General features: G+C 42.4%; 1 protein-coding gene across 1 annotated transcript in view; it reads right to left on the bottom strand.

Moving 5' to 3' along the window:
- Positions 1-16,236, bottom strand: part of GALM (galactose mutarotase) — a 50,576-nt gene that overhangs the window by 20,823 nt on the left and 13,517 nt on the right. The window contains exons 3-4 of the mRNA XM_026018942.2: positions 15,372-15,578; positions 9,655-9,736 (exon numbers count right to left, since the gene is read on the bottom strand). Of these exons, the coding sequence (XP_025874727.1) occupies positions 9,655-9,736; positions 15,372-15,578 (289 nt within the window). The remainder of the gene's footprint in view (positions 1-9,654; positions 9,737-15,371; positions 15,579-16,236) is intronic.

Genomic DNA, 16,236 nt, shown 5'->3' on the forward strand with positions numbered 1-16,236 from the left:
GGAGATGGGTCTGGGAGGCAGCTGGTGTGTGGCCTGGGAGCCACGTAAAAGGTTTTTAAGCTGGGGGGTATCAAAGTAAGATTTGCATTTTAGATAGATAAGTTTAGTAACCAGATGGAGGATAGATCTAAAGAGATTTTTTCCCCCAGTTAGAGAGCTATTCTCCAGATTCGTTTGTTCATTCACTGCTCTCAATTTGTGAAACTCATAATACAAGCCGGGCAGTGATCTAGACAAGAAAAGACAGCCTAACCAGGATAGTGACAATGGAAACAGAACCCTATAATCAATGATACCCAATGAGGAGACAGATTTGAGAAATACTTAGGAGTTAAAAATCAGCAGATCCTGATGACTTAACAATATTGGGGGGAGGGGAGACTCAAAAGGAAAGAGGAAGCGTATTGAAGGATTGGTTGAAACTAATACTGTTATATCCAGAGGATATTCAGGGCAGTGAATACTACTCTGTGTGCTCTCATAATGATGGATACATGTCATTATACATATGTCCAAGAGTGAACCCTAATGTAAATTATGAACTTTGGGTGATGATGATATGTCACTGTAGGCTCATCAGCTATAAGAAATGTTCCACTCCTGGTGGGGGATGTGGAAGAGAGAGGGGGGTGCTGTGCACATGAGGGGGCATGCGGTATACGGGAAATCGCTATAACTTCTGCTCAATTTTGCTGTGAACCTAAAACTTCTCTAAAAAAAATACAGTCTTAGTTTAAGAAATGGTATGGTAGGATATTGTTATGACTAACGATACTGGGTAAGGGGTAAGTGGGGGAAAAGGAAAAGGAAAGAGGACCCATGCTGATGTAGGTTTGAAGCTAGTCTTATGTCCAACATTTTAGAATCATAGAAAGTCTAAAGGAATTTTCTGTAAGAAGCTCCAGAATGATTAAAACATGTAGATCAAAACAGTCTTTGTTTGCACCATCTTTGAAACAGGAGACTATTTTGGAATTTGTTATTTCTCCAGAGCAGAGACTTTAGACCTGCCCTAGGGAAGTAATTATAAAATTGACTGAACTATGGGTTGAACTCAGACACGGTGGAAGAAAATACAAAGGTTTTGCTGGGCCTTTCTCCACAGCCTCACGGTAAGCTGTTCATACCAGAATTCTAATTTTGTCAAAATGGGGCTGCTTTCATGTAATTTTAGAAGGCGCTTTCAAAAACCAAGAGCCGCAAGAATAGTGAGTGAACACAGATGGGCTGGGGGACAGAGTCGGCTGGGTAGATTTCTATAAAAATAAAAGGTATCTTTTCTCAAGGAAAAGAATAAGATAGAATTTTACTAATGTTACTTTAAGAGGCAAAAGACCTCGTCAAAGCATTCCTTTTTTTTGCTTTTTAAATTCCTTATCTACGACTGCAAGTAAAGAACAGCAAAATTAAAGGGAAAAAAAAGCCATGTGCCAAAAATGCCTATGAAAGACACGTGCTTGGTTCTGCACAATGTTGTGTACATGATAATATCTTGCTGGGCAGGTTGCCCACACTGCCTCCGAGTCTCACGGTTCTGGAAGGCAAAAGGGGGACGTGTAATGTTTACAACCCTGGGAATGAATTAATCCCTGGGGAAACAGAAGGCCTGAATTTTCTCACCTGCTCATATTTAGCTGGCTTCCCACCTGAGTAGGGTTCCTGGGAACCAATTTTCTCTGGTTGCCACAGGACAGGACACTAGACTCAGGTCTTGAAGCTAAATGCCCGACATGGCAGTACAGAGATCTGGCATTGGAATGTCCTCTCTCTGTGGACACCGATCACACACCGGTCCTTCCTGATAAACTGCTTCCAGGAGTTGCACTTTCGGGAAACTACACAGACAGCCCTGACAACAACAAACATAAACACACACTTGAGAAGTTCTGAAGATGCCTCAGTAACAGAGTAGGAGCCCATCCTAAGTAGTGGCAAATGCTTTATGGGCTGCATTTTTTTTTTTTTTTTTAAGTAGGGAGGACAACTGCTCAGAAGAAGCAAAGCTAAACTAACTGCTGATGTGCAAACCCAGCCTGACAGCTTAGCTGCAGACTCTGCTCTTGGTCTACAGGTGAACCAAGCTCTCAGCCTTGCAGAGGCCTTCCGGTGGTGGTGCAGCCGTGGCATGGGAGAGACACCTGTGAGCAAGGACCATGTGACCCAGACAGCACTGCCAACACCCAAGTGCCCAGAATTACATCCAGAGCAGTAGCTTCAGAAGCTAGGTGAGGCATTCTCCTATTTTATTCAACATATTTTCTTCTTTTTTTTAACTTACCCCCCCACCCCTCCTAAAAAAGAACAGCAAAGATGCTAGAGTCTTGCGGCCTAACAACACACAAAGAATATTGTTTGCCTAGAAGCCCTCAGGAATGGCAAAATGGCAGAAATTTCCAGGGGGAGAGAGGGGGTGTGCGTGTGACTAAATTATTTGAATGGGCCCCTTTGAAGGCTTCTGCTACCCCCATATTTGCTGAGGTTTTTTCACTGAGCTTTGGGGAAAGGATAGCTTTTCAGTAGGAGGATAGCTTTTCAGTAGATGCACAGAGAAAGGGGGAGAATGAAGAAGCCACGCAATACAGGCTGTTGTCTTCTGTGTTTTACTGATTGAAAGGGCTGAAGACATTTTATATGTTGCCCAAATTGCTAACAGGAAGAAAGGTAGGAGCAAAACGAGAGCCAGACTCTGCTAGGTCTGAGGGCCCTGCCTGGGGTAGAGGTATAAACGGGGGCTATGAGTTTAAGACAAGGGGATTTCATGATATGTGCTTGTTCTGGCTCCTGAAAACTGCATGGCAACATATCCCTTTCCTTCCTGTGTGATAACGCCCAACTGGTGAGGTGAGCCTGCAACAAGCAAAATGGAGGCCAAGACTCCGCCCCTCCCCCAAACACACACAGGGGGAAGGTCCCTTTTTACTGAGTACCTCGGCCACAGTCTCACAGCTACTGTAAAATAAGAGGTGCTACTTTCTTATGGCAATGGGTTTTCCCTTCACCTGAAAAATTATTTACCAAATATCTATAACCAAGGTGAAAAACACCCGCAAAGTTTAGATCTGCATCAGCATTTCTCTCAGAAATAGTTGTATGAAGGGCAAACAAAAGGAAGGAGCTGAAAAACAAACATATGTATAAATTAATAGTCCCAAAAGGCAGGGCCTGGGACCATTAAACATCTTTGTACCACAGAAAGACATGGGCTTCGAAGCGAGCCTAAGGGGCCTTGGCAGAAAGTCAAAAGGAGGCTGGCTAAATGAAGCTACAGAAATTGCAATTTGAAAAAAAGAAAAGAAAAGGAAAGAAAAGAAAAAAGAAATTGCAATTTGTCAGATAAAGCATTTGGGACAAACCCCTACAGAATTCAAAGAATGATCTGATAAAAGTCCTCATGGTTACAATGTTGCCCCGAGCTTCCTCCAAATCCACCACAAATTCTCCTTTGTGAGCCACTCTTTCAGACATGTTTTGCAGCTGTCTCTTCTTGTGATAGTGAGTTCAGGTAAGGAGTCATTGGTTTCTTTTTTGGTACAATGATGGTAAGAGAGACTTTTCTCTCTGGGAGCTCCAAGTAAAAATAATGAGGATTCCCCACCACCAGGCAGCAGCCCTGGGGAAAGCCAGAGACAGCCAAAGGATCTAGAATGAAGTCATTGCCCAGCACCCTGCTGGTGAAACGAGGCATCTCATTGTAAGTAAACCTTCCAGATAACTGAAAGCTACCCAGGTACATGGTTAAGCTTTTCTTCTACTATATTGGTGAACTTCCTACCACCTTCAACAGAGATGACCAGTGTGAATACCTGAAGACAGCAGACCTGCAACAATAGCCTGATCATGACAAGATTTGGCAGATGAGAAGACCAAGAGCCAGCAGGATGCATTACCAAACAAGGTACTACATTGCAACAGCACAATGACCTCCGAGGTTCCTGAGGGGACCCGGAGAGTAATTCTGAGCTTGAAACTGGACTCTTCTCGACTTGTTCCTTTTCCACATTCCCTTCCTGGTCAGTCTAACACGGCCAGGCACTTCTATTCATGCTCTTTAGTCTCAGGAAAGCCTCTTATGCCTCCATCTTTGTCTTTCTCCTCCCCTCCCCCCTTTCCAATATAACTTATTTTCTGTTTTCTTTGCAGAAAAGTCAAAATAAAGGGAGGACAATGGAGATGCTGTAAGGCTACTTATATAAAAGGTAGAAAGGAAATGAGAACTGACAACTGTTGAAGCTTTTTCTTTCTGGTTTACTTCCCAGGTCATGACTACATGGTGATCTTGGCTATCTATACTATCAAGAATTTAGTTTACTTTTCTTTCTTTCCCCTCCCATCCCGCTTCCCTATCCCAGAACCCTTCTTGACATCTAACCCCATGGTAGGGTCTGCAAAGTATGGGTCTAGTTAAGAGTCTGAGTTGAAATACTGGTCTCCCTAGGTTTGAATCCCAGCTTCACACCACTTGTTAACTGGGTGATCCCCAGTAAGTTACTTACACTTTTTGGGCTACAGGTTCTATATCTGTTAAATATGAAAAATTAACAGAACCTACCTTATGGGAATCTAGTGTAGATTATCATTTATAAATTCCTCTCTGAAATATTAGCTATTATTATCATAAACCTTCACCTCATCTCACAAATAAACAGTATCTTCCTTTTTCTCAATTCAGCACAACCACAATCTCTAGATACTGCATATCAATCCCCAGAACTCTTAACAGAGTGTGGCTGGTCTAACGGGTTTCTTGTACCATGTCTCAAGGAAGTGGCCTTGTGGTTCAGTCCACTTCTGGCTGAATATCCGGATGTTTAAGACTGGACTCAGGTACACCTGTGAGTCTGGCCTGTGTAAATCAGACTCAAAGTCCAGGGCAACCTAGGGTCATCCAGGATTGGAGCCATACCAGAACCTGGTGCAGATCTAACATGGTCCCAGCCAACCTCTCTAGGCCCATTAGTTTTCTGACACTAAGAGCATGCCCTGAATGCTTCAGAAGCCCAGCGCTTTCCTGGGGACAGTCCTGTTGTGCCTGCACTCCCTTTTCTTCTTCATCTCTATCCAGAACATCTTTCTCCTCACTGCCTGGCAAAGCTCCACTTGCCCTTTCAGTTGTTATTTAATTCTCATTGCCTTGATCTGGGAGCCCCCAGGCAGTGCTTTCCCTCTGTAGCAACTCTTCGAGTTCTATCTATCCTGACATTTTCCAGGTTAATGAATAATATTCTGGCTGACTCCTCCACTAGACTGTCAACTCTCCAAATGACCAAATGACCCGGACTGGTCTCAGAATGAAGCCACATGCTCATGGGCTTTGGGTCATTGTTACGAGTCTGATGAAATCTGGGCTCCTAGAGATTCGTTCTTGGCTGAAAGAGTGCCAGATGCATGAATTCTTCCATTAGGGCAGTACACAGTGCAGTTAACACTCATTTTTGGAGGCAGTTCCACAGGAAACATACAATTCACTTGTTTCTCATGCATTTCTGACAAAGGGGGAGAAGAAATAACCCTATAATTTCAGTTGAAGTGTCACTGGGCAAACAGACATAGTTAAAGAGACTTAGGGATTTTATGTGCTCTGAAGCTGTTGCAACTTATTTACTTTCATGAGAGTGTTTTAATGGATTTGAAGGGTGGTAGAAATAGCAGTAAAATATTATATTAAGAGCCTTGTAGGTGCCCTATCACATTTCTTTAAAAAACAAGATGAATTCAATTTAAAGGGTAGTTATTTATCCTGAGATTTAAATTTCCCTACTTTTATGGGGCACCTGAGTGGCTCAGTCAGTTATGTCTGCCTTAGTCTCAGGTTTTAATCCCAGAGTCCAGGGATCAAGTCCTGCTTGGGGCTCCCTGCTCAGGGGGGAGTCTGCTTCTCCTTCTCCCTCTGCCCCTCCTGCTCATGCTCTGTTTCTGGCTTTTTCTCTCTCAAATAAATAAAATCTTAAAAAAAAAATTCCCCACTTTTGTGGTGTTAAAATATTTTCTTTTATGAAAAGCTGGTGATTATAAATGGCAGCATGGGTTTAAAAAAAAATGTAGTCTATTTCTTCCTTCCTTTTTTTCTTAAGTAGGCTCTGTGCCCACCATGAGACTTGAACTCACAACCTCAAGTTTGAGAGTCATATGCTTTACCGACTGAGTCAGCCAAGCATCACTGGTCTATTTATTTCTGTTCCTCATTATTATCCCAGTTAGTTTAAATTATTTTTAATTGAAATATAATATACATACATTCCCATTAGTTTTAATAGCCCTATATTTATCATGGCTTTCTAACCTGGCAAAATGAAAAGTTGGGCAACCCCATGTAAGTCTCTGAAATTATTTTTTAAAGAAAACTTACTAGTTCATAAAATTGAATTGAGTTCAGCATCTCTCCCATTTGCAGAAAAGGAAATGAGGGCATAGGGAAGTTAAATGTTAAAGCGCTACAAACACACCCACACTGAAGGTTGCCTAGCTAGTTAACAACAGAGCCCAGACTACAACTGGGGCTCTTGCCTCCCAGGATCCAGAGCTCTTACACCCTATTCAGCTTCACAGGTGTTCAAAATTAGTACAAAGTATAGAATTTGGTCCTAAAACCATTCACAGTGCAGACCTGAGATGAATGAGTTTTCCACATCTCAGCAGATTACATGTTAAGCTCTACTGTGTTTTGCCACCATTATCTCTTACCATCATGACAAATAATCTTTACATGGCATGAATTATGCATTTTTGTGATTCTCATCTGATCAAAACGCAACAGGACAGGATAAGATTTTATAAATGTACACAAATAAATATGCACTAATTTCATCACCTCCACCTAGAAGCTACTGAATTCATTTTCTTATCAGTTACGAAACAGCAGCCGCCACCATTTTTTTCTTGCAGCTCACAACCTAAGAGTTTAAATGCAATCCTGCCGCATCTAGGACAAGATGGGCCAGCTTACTCATCCTCACGTTGAGTCATGTAAATATCAGAAGATGACACATGTTACCAAGACCAATGTAAAAGTCTTTAAACTCAGCCCTGGAGCTAGGAAAACGTTCAAAACTGTGATGCAAAAAATTTTAATCTATTTATCTTGATTTCGCATTATTATTCTAATTAGCTTTGCAGTCCCTGTATTTATGGGTTTCCAATTCCTGCTGTTCATGGAAGTTGCTATTTTGTATGGAGACCCACATTCTTACCATTTTCTTATAAACATTTTGAATTAGTGGCCATAAACACAACCCCATTATCTGAAAGACGCCAAAATAAAACAGAAGCCCTTATCTATAAAGGAAGGCAGGTGTCCAGGAAAATTAAAGTAATATCTTACTTGGAGCCCTGGGATTTAAAATTTTTTTTTAATTTTGAAATAATTTTAGACTTCAGAAAGGTTACAAAAATAGTACATCTCTGGGGGCATCTGGCTGGCTCAGTCAGTTGACTATGCGACTCTTAATCTTAGGGTTGTGAGTTTGAGCCCCACAATGAGGGTAGAGACTTCTTAAAAATAAAATCTAAAAATATAGTACATCTCTGTATACCTGTCCTTTCCCTAATGCTGATATCATATATATAACCATGGTACAATAATCACAAGAAATTAACATTGGTACAATACTTTTTACTACATGCTTCACTAGAATTTCACCAATGTTCCCACTAGAGTCCTCTTTCTGGCTCAGGATCCAGTCCGGGATCTCACACTACATTTAGTTGTCCCATTTCCCTACTCTCTTCTGAGACCATTCTTCAGGCTTGTTTTGTCTTTCATGACCTTGACACTACTGAAGAGTCCTGGTCAATTATTTTGTAGACTGTCCCTCAATTGGGTTCATGGGATGCCTTGTCCTAAATGAAATGAGGTTAGGCATTTCTGACAGAATACGACACAAATGATGTGTTTTTTCAGTATATCATACGAAGAGGACACAATACAACTTATTGGTGATGATGTAAACCTTGATTATTTGATTACGGTGCCCTTGGCTTCAAACTGTTCATTATCTATCATTCTTAAGCTCTTCATTAGCAGAGGTGATAACCAAAGTAATAGCACCCCTACACAGGGTGGGAAGAGAGGAAAAGACCTTCCTGACCTCCCACATGTAGCTGCCAGCAGATGGACTTATGGAAGGTTGGAGCTCAACACAGGCAACACAGGACATTTAGTGCTCTAAGTCTCTGTCAGACACAGGCCAGAGATCTTGGCCTGTCAAGGGGCAGCAGGCAGCTGCCCTTCTTCCCAGGGGGAGAGGAGCTGATACAAAAGTGTGTGTTTCTAGATATCTGTTCTTCTTTCCCTTCATCCTCTACTTTGTTTACTTTGGTTTTCTTTGACTAAGGCTTCTACACTTACCTCAGCTCTGATTTTAATAAAATTCCAGTAAGAATTTCTGGACCCCTGCTTTGGGGTAATTACTTTACATGAATTCCCATAAGCTGCCACAAATAACAGCACCCCTGTCAGCCACCTTGAGGTCATCCACCTGTCCCCTCGACACAGATGGGTGGTACACCTACAATCTAGTACAAATCTATACCACTTAATCCTGGAGGCAACACATGAACCAAGGTTGTTTGTTTTTTTTCTTGTTTTTAATTGAGATATAATCCACATACCACAAAGTTCACCCTTTTAAAGTGCATAGTTCAGTAGTGTTTACTATGTTTATAGGTTGTGCAACCATCACCTCTACCTAATTCCAGAATCTTTTCATCAGCCCAAAAAGAAATTTTTTCTTTTTTTTTCAAAAAGAAATCTTGTAGCCATTGTTACTTTCCATTGCCCTCTGTCCCCAGCCCCTACAACCTCCTAATCTACTTTCTATTTCAATGGATTTGCCTATTTGAACTAAGGTAGTTTTTTTTTTTTTTTTTAAGAATTTATTTATTTATTCATGAGAGACACAGAGAGAGGCAGAGACTCAGGCAGAAGGAGAAGCAAGCTCCATGCAGGAAGTCCGATGTGGAACTTGATCCTGGGACCCCAGGATCACGCCCTGAGCCAAAGGCAGACGCTCAACCACTGAGCCACCAGGCATCCCAAGCTAAGGTAGTTTTGATCCCAAATAATAATAACCAAGATGATCTCAATTCAGTTGACCTAGGAGGCACACACACTCACACATTCATAACGTTTGAGTTTGGCAACACCTCACCACGCCTTGTCATACTTTGAACTCTCCATGCTACCCCATCCACCCAACTCTGTCCTAAAGGTGACAAATGCATTTGTCTTACCCAGGGTACAACCTTTCCTCCTCCATCAAAAACCACATCGGGCTCTATCAGTGTCCTGCACTGGTGAAGTAATGCCTAGATAAATTTAGCTCTGGTGAGGTGCTAAGAAGTATCAGATTTACATTTTAGCAGAGAATTCTTGCCGTCTAGGCTTGGCTAGGATGGCCATGTTGCCCAGGTTGTTTAGAATTGCCCTGTTGCCCTGGGTTAATTATTAATAGCATCCCCTTTCCCTCTCAAAAATGTCCTGACTTGGGTGTTTAATTATATGATCACCCAACCTTAACCAACATAAATGACTAATCATGGTAATTATATGTAATTTGGAAGCCAACAGAGAAAATACATTTAGGTAAATGAAGTTTCAGTACTCCCCCAATCACACCCCAGCTCTGCATTCCCATAAAAAAGTTTAAATTCACCAACCTGTAGGAATCAGGGTTTCATCCACAGGCAAAAAGGCATCAGCATCTATAGTGACTTCATGGTCATATATGTTTGGAGAACCCTGGAAGGGAAAGGTTGAGAAAGAAAATAAGACCTAATGCTTAGTCTTATTTTGTATTTTTGCCTTTAAAAAAAAAAGATTTATTTGAGAGAGAGAGAGAACACAAGTAGTGGGGAGGGGCAGAGGAAGAGGGAAAGAGAATCCCAAGCAGGCTCCATGTTCAGCACTCAGTGGAGAGCCCCATGTAGGGCTCAATCCCATAACCCTGAGATCATGACCTGAGCCACAATCAAGAGTCAATCATTTAACCGACTGAGCCACTCAGGTGCCCCATGTACTTTTGCTTTTTAACTTCTCTTGCAGAAATACTTTTAGGCATTGACAAACACTTTAGAAATCCCATTTCGGGACACCTGGGTGGCTCAGTTGATTAAGTGTCTGCCTATGGCTCAGGTCATGATCCCAGGGTCCTGGGATTGAGCCCCATGTCAGGCTCCCTGCTTAGCAGGGAGTCTGCTTCTCCCTTTTCCTCTGCCCCTCTCCCAGCTCATAATCTCTCTCTCTCATAAAAATATATATATATATATTTTTTTAAATAAATTTTTATTTATTTATGATAGTCACAGAGAGAGAGAGAGGCACAGAGACACAGGCAGAGGGAGAAGTAGGCTCCATGCACTGGGAGCCCGACGTGGGATTCGATCCCGGGTCTCCAGTATCGCGCCCTGGGCCAAAGGCAGGCGCCAAACTGCTGCACCACCCAGGGATCCCTAAAAAAAAAATAAAAAAAAAAAAAAGAAGAAGAAGAAAGAAATCCCATTTGACCTACGGCAATGATTAATATGTTCATTTAAATGTAGGTAGTTAGGTTCTCAACATAGCAACTGTACATTTGAAAGAAATTTTCCATGGGGTGGCTGAGTGGCTCAGCAGTTAAGAATCTGTCTTGGCTTGGGATGTGATCTCAGGGTCCTGGGATTGAGCCCCAGGTCTGGCTTCCTGCTCAGTGGGGAGTCTGCTTCTTCCTCTCCCTTCTGCCTGCTGCTCCCCCTGTTTGTGCTCTGTGTCAAATAAATAAAATCCTTTAAAAAAAAAAGTTTTCCAGTGTGAGCCCAGCATGTATTTTCTTTTCTAAATAGAATTATTAGTGTGAAAAGTCAGAGACATCAGTGTTTTGAAAGGCTTTTGGACTTTGACTTATTAGCAGAGGGGTTTCTCACGCTCTCCTCACATGCTACGCAAACAGAAGAATAAGAGCTGTTGACCTGAAACACACAAGTGCTGGATGGCCAACTATCACCAGCAGGCTTGGAGGTAGGAGTATCTCTCTCCTTTCTCTGGCTCAACTCCCATCCAGAGGACCCACCCTGTACCAAATGACAAAAGCCTGGGAGTCAGAACTGGAGTTACTTCCATTAACCATGCAGCCTGTCTTCCCAGTGGGAGTCAAAGACCAGTCAGTAATCAGAAGGCCTGGGGTCTAGTTCTGGTTATCATGGAGTGGCCCCAGGGAAATCACTTAACCTTTACTCTCTTGTCCTTCAGGGTAAAACTGGGCCAATGATGCTCCCATCTTTTCCAGGGTTCTTGTGAAGAACAGTTTAGTAAAGCTGTGTTGTGCTACTTGCAAATTGGAAAAGACACATACAGATTTCTGATAAAAAGGATTATATTTTAATAGTATATTTTCAAGCTTCACAGCAAAAGATGTGTAAGGGCAACCAGGAGAGGGCTTTTGCTTAGTGAATGCTCAAAAATAAGCTAAACTAGTGTGTCTCCACTAGGGATGATTTCGCCAGAGGACAAAATTTGACAATGTTCTGGAGGCATTTTTGACTGTCATGACTGGGGGTGGTAATGATACTGGCATCTAGTGGGAAGAGGCCAGCAATTCTGCCAAACACCCTATTAGACGCACCCCTGCAGCAAAGAAATTGCCTGACCCAACGTGTTAGTATGCTCGGGTTGAGAGACTGAGCTAAGCTAAACTGAAAGCTAGGCTGGGTTCTCGAGAAGCAAGCAGAAGGAGGAGGAACCCTGCAGGTTAACCGAAACAGATTCTCTAGTCAGAAAAACTTAGGCCCACATAATCAAATGGTGTTGCCCTGAGGACCCTGAGGACAAATGCCAGCATTTTAGAGACCTTGAGAATCTATGTGTAAACATGCCAGAAACTGCTTTAATGACACCCCGGGAAGGCTCTGTTTCTGAAGAACAGCCATGGTCTTGTGTCCTCCCCATGGGTACATATGGGCAGGGATAGGAGTGGACGGGAGACAAGACCAGGGCAGAGGCCTCTCTTCTGCCCACAGTTTCTACGCTTAGCCACTCGTTTAGCCCCTATTCTGACGTGAGAAGGTTGGTCCAAAATGGAAGGGGTCTACTGCATCCCCTAGAGCAGCTCTAGGCTAGAGTGGTCTCTCCTGCCTGGCTCTCCCTACTCCCATCTCCTCATGCCTCAGGGGTACTGCCAGCACTGAAGAGGCCTCTACTTCTGAGGGGAGCAGAGATGAGGGAAGAGAACTGGGAGCTATTTCCTTGGCTCTCTTTCTCTCTTTTTTAAAAGTTTTTATTATTTTTTTATTTGACAGAGAGAGAGAGAGAGAGAGCATAGCAGAGGGAGCAGGAGAGACAGAAGCAGGCTCCCCATCGAGCAGGGAGCCTAATGTGGGGCTCAAGCCCAGGACCCTGGAATCATGACCTAAGCCAAAGGTAGCTACGTAACCAACTGAGCCACCCAGGTGCCCCTCCTTGGCTCTATCTGCTCAGTGCTCAGTCAAAGGCTGAGCAGTATTCCATTGCATGAATGTATCACAATCTGTTTGTCCATTCCCTTGTTGACAGACTTTTGCTTGTTTCCAGTTTTTTACTATTATGAATAAAGCTGCTTAGGAATTTCCTTCTTCTATTTGCTTTGTAGCTCTAGGACAGGAAGAAAATGATTCACCAAATAAATTGACAAGTCTGAGAGGTTAGGAAGAAGCTGGGGGGGAAGGAAAGGAACATTTATTAGAGAGCCACTCTCTTAATGGGCACTGGGTCACCAAGCGACACCTACATTCCTTTATTAAAGGGAAGCATGCTTCATTTTATAACTCTTCTGACCTGGAATAATGCGATGATCCACTCTGGTGGAATATTCCTGCTGGATTCATTTCCTTTCTAGGCTGATGAAAACCTGGCAAAAGAATGCGGATCCACCAACAGATCTTGAGGCCCACCTCTGGGTTCAGTGTTTGGTTAGCTTTGCTCAGCTGCTACTAGTTCAGGACATTAACCATTTACAGAGCTCACTGTGGCCTGCACGGGGCTTTACAGACCTTTCCGTGCATTGCTACTACCACTGCCTTACTTCAGCTTTCATCACCTCTAGCAGGCTATCACCGACACTACAATACTACCCAAAAGCCACAGCAGCTCCTTTACTGGCACCCTCCCTTTTCCCTGGCAGAATGGTGACTTGTTGGTTCATTCTGTGGTAGGCCACGTACTCAGGGAAAGGATGGCCCCCCTAATCCCACCGGGTGAATTTTGATTGGCCTAAGCCCATCATGGTGGTCCAAATCCCTTGCTAGTATTGGGTTAGGCAGGGCAGGGACACACTTCTGGCCCATGAAATGTGAGGCAAAGTCTGCTGGGAAGCTTCTGGGAAGACTTCTGTTTAATCTTCAAAATGGAACATTGGAGGAATAGGAATAGGTCCCTTTTTCACTTGCCTCTGGATGTGACTATATGAAGAAGTGATTCCTGGAGCTGTGCCAACCATCTTGTGAACAGGAGAAGTTGAGCCCAAACACAGAAGCCAAAATACTGAAGAAGCAGAATAGAAAGATGGAAGAACCAGGGTCCTTGCTGACATACCCCATCCCCTAGTCATGCTGGAACCCCACTATGGCTTTTCATCTCCAATTCCCCCAGGCTACTTTCGTACCTCTTAGAATGTTTGTCCAGTTTGGGGTGAGATAAGGAAGGAACATCATCAACAACAACAAAGCCCAAACAACCTGCAACCTATAAACCTTTTTCATTCTTTGAAAAACACAGTTCTCTCCTCCCCCCAGGCCACTGACACTCAGAAGTGATGAGTCAAAATTCGGCCCCAGGTAGAACAAACATATTGCTTATTAAATTTAAAAAGCAATAAAGAAGCAACAAGAAATATATAAGATGAAGTCAACTACTTTAAATGATCAAGTTCTGAGTTATTTCCCTGGGGAGGGTTTAAGACACATAATCACACTTTCCTGGGTAGAGCAAGAGATGTTCCAAAGATGCAGAGGCCCCTAGACCTGAGGCCCAGTGAATGACCACCCACTCTTATCAAAATGCCCAAAAGGGCTAATGACCCCCTGCCATCCTCAACCCTGAAGCTAGTGGCTGTGGATTTGAGTTGCACTCACTAAGAGTACACAGAAGGCAGTTAACCTTGATCACCCTTGTGGGTGGGGTCTGTGATCTGTGAGGGTCCTCTTGCCAAGTAAATGGAAAGAGCTTTAGTGAACTGCATTCTCATTTTGTCTCCTTGATTGGAATATATCAGCAGATGTAATACTTAGTGTAATTTCCATTTCTGAATCTATTTCTTTAGAGCACCTACCCCTGCCCCCAATTATAAAATAGGATGTCCTAAGTATACAAAAATGCAGAAAATAGTGAAAAATGACCATGATCTACTACCTATAAAAAAAAAAAAAAACACTAAAAAAAAAAAAAAAAACCACTAATATTTTGTTCTATTTCTTCAAGTTTCTTTCTGAACTTACTATAAAAAGTAGGGTCTTTATGCACATTATTGCAGAGCCTCTTATGGCTGGGCATGTTTGTTTTGGTTTTGATTTTTGCTTTGTCTTTAAGATCTTAAGGATGGTGGAAGTTTCTGAGGATAAGCAATAGACAAGTTTAGAATCATCTTATTTTTAAAGGGAGAACTTTGGAAATTATATAAGAACCAATTAATTCGTGCTACTTGGAAAGATCCTAGAAAAAAAAGCAGCACATCATCAGCAGACTCCTAAAAGAGTGTAAAAATGCAAGATATTACTAGCTGGCTGTGAACATCATCTTGTGGTAGGAAATCATGCCAAAGCGATTCAAGTATAGTAGACAATGATGATGAAGAGGAAGTCTACAGAGTTTAGCTAAACTTTCTACTCTGCCTCATGTAACAGCTTCTTCAACAAGCCGAAATATTACCATTAGGAGGGAATAGGGTAACATAGAGGGGTTTACCTGAGGGGTGGGGAGTGTCTCTCCACCACTCTTAGGGTGGGCGGCACAGTGGAGGCACACAAATGTTAGCAGCATGTTGAAAGGGACAGAGCCAAGCCCATTTTTAAAGTCCCAAGGGTGGAAACTGCCTTCACTGGAATTTTTTAGGGGTAGGAGTGGAATGAGGAAACAAATGTAAGCTCATGGTACAGTTAGATGAGAGGGAATTCTTGAATTAGCTAGTTACTTGTCTGAACATGTAGGAAAGAGATCATTCTCTGGGTAATAAATGTACTCTTTCTATCTTTCTCTATAACTTCCATTTATTGAGCACCTACTATGAGTCAGCTGCCTTGCTAGACATTTTTCCTCATTGCCAGGGCTGACCCCATTGCAAGAGTAATTCTATCCTGGGTTGGTCTCTCCAGCCACTCCCTAGGCCATTCCACAAAGCACACAGCAGGAGAGCAGACACAAGTTCACTTACCTGGCCTGCCAGGTTGAAATAAGAATGGTTGGTCAGATTGACTGGTGTGGTCTGACTGGCCTGTGCTCGGTAGTTGATCTTAAGCTCCCCACCATCCAGCGTGTATGTCACCCAGACTTTCAACTCTCCAGGGTAACCTTCCTCACCATCTGGACTGACCCTTGAGAACTGGACGCCATTTGACAGCACTTCAGGGGTCCAGAGGACCTAGAAAAAATTGTTTTCAAAGCTTTTCAGTCATTGCAATCTTGAGCTAAATGCCACATTTCAATATTAAAGCTAGCTAATTCTAGGAAGAGAAATAGTTGTATGATTTTTAAGATGTTTAAATAATAGCTTAGATATTAGTTGTTCTAAAATTTTGTTTATACAAAAAAGTAGACTTTGAGAGAAAAATTTTTTTCTTTCTCTTTACGTATTCATATTCCCTATATTCTTTCTCCCTAAACTTAGATATATGTGTTTACAACATTTTCTTCCTCCCCTTCTTTAAAAGTTTTTTTTTTTAATCTTGGTATCTCATTCTGATAAATGTCATATAGCAATATCTGCCAATGGTATTAAAAGATGACCTTAATAAATCAGCCCCTCTTTTCCAGGAAAATACTATTTATGAATATTTATTTTAAAAAACGCCTCAAGAGTTTCTGTATTCCCTGGGCAGAGTTCCAAACAAATAAGAAGGCACTTGTTCTGTTAGGAAGAGTTCTGCCCACAAGTCAGGAGTCCTGATTTGGGTGCCAGGTTTGTTCTTAGCTCAGTGTGTGATGTCGGGTGGGCATGAGTCCCTGCCACAAAGGGGTTGAAAAAATGATCTTGAAGTTTTCTTCTCATTCTAGAAAATATGATTCTAAGGGTGGCAAGA

This window comes from Vulpes vulpes, chromosome 8 (genome assembly GCF_048418805.1).
Source record: "Vulpes vulpes isolate BD-2025 chromosome 8, VulVul3, whole genome shotgun sequence".
NCBI classification, from domain to species: Eukaryota; Metazoa; Chordata; class Mammalia; order Carnivora; family Canidae; genus Vulpes; species Vulpes vulpes.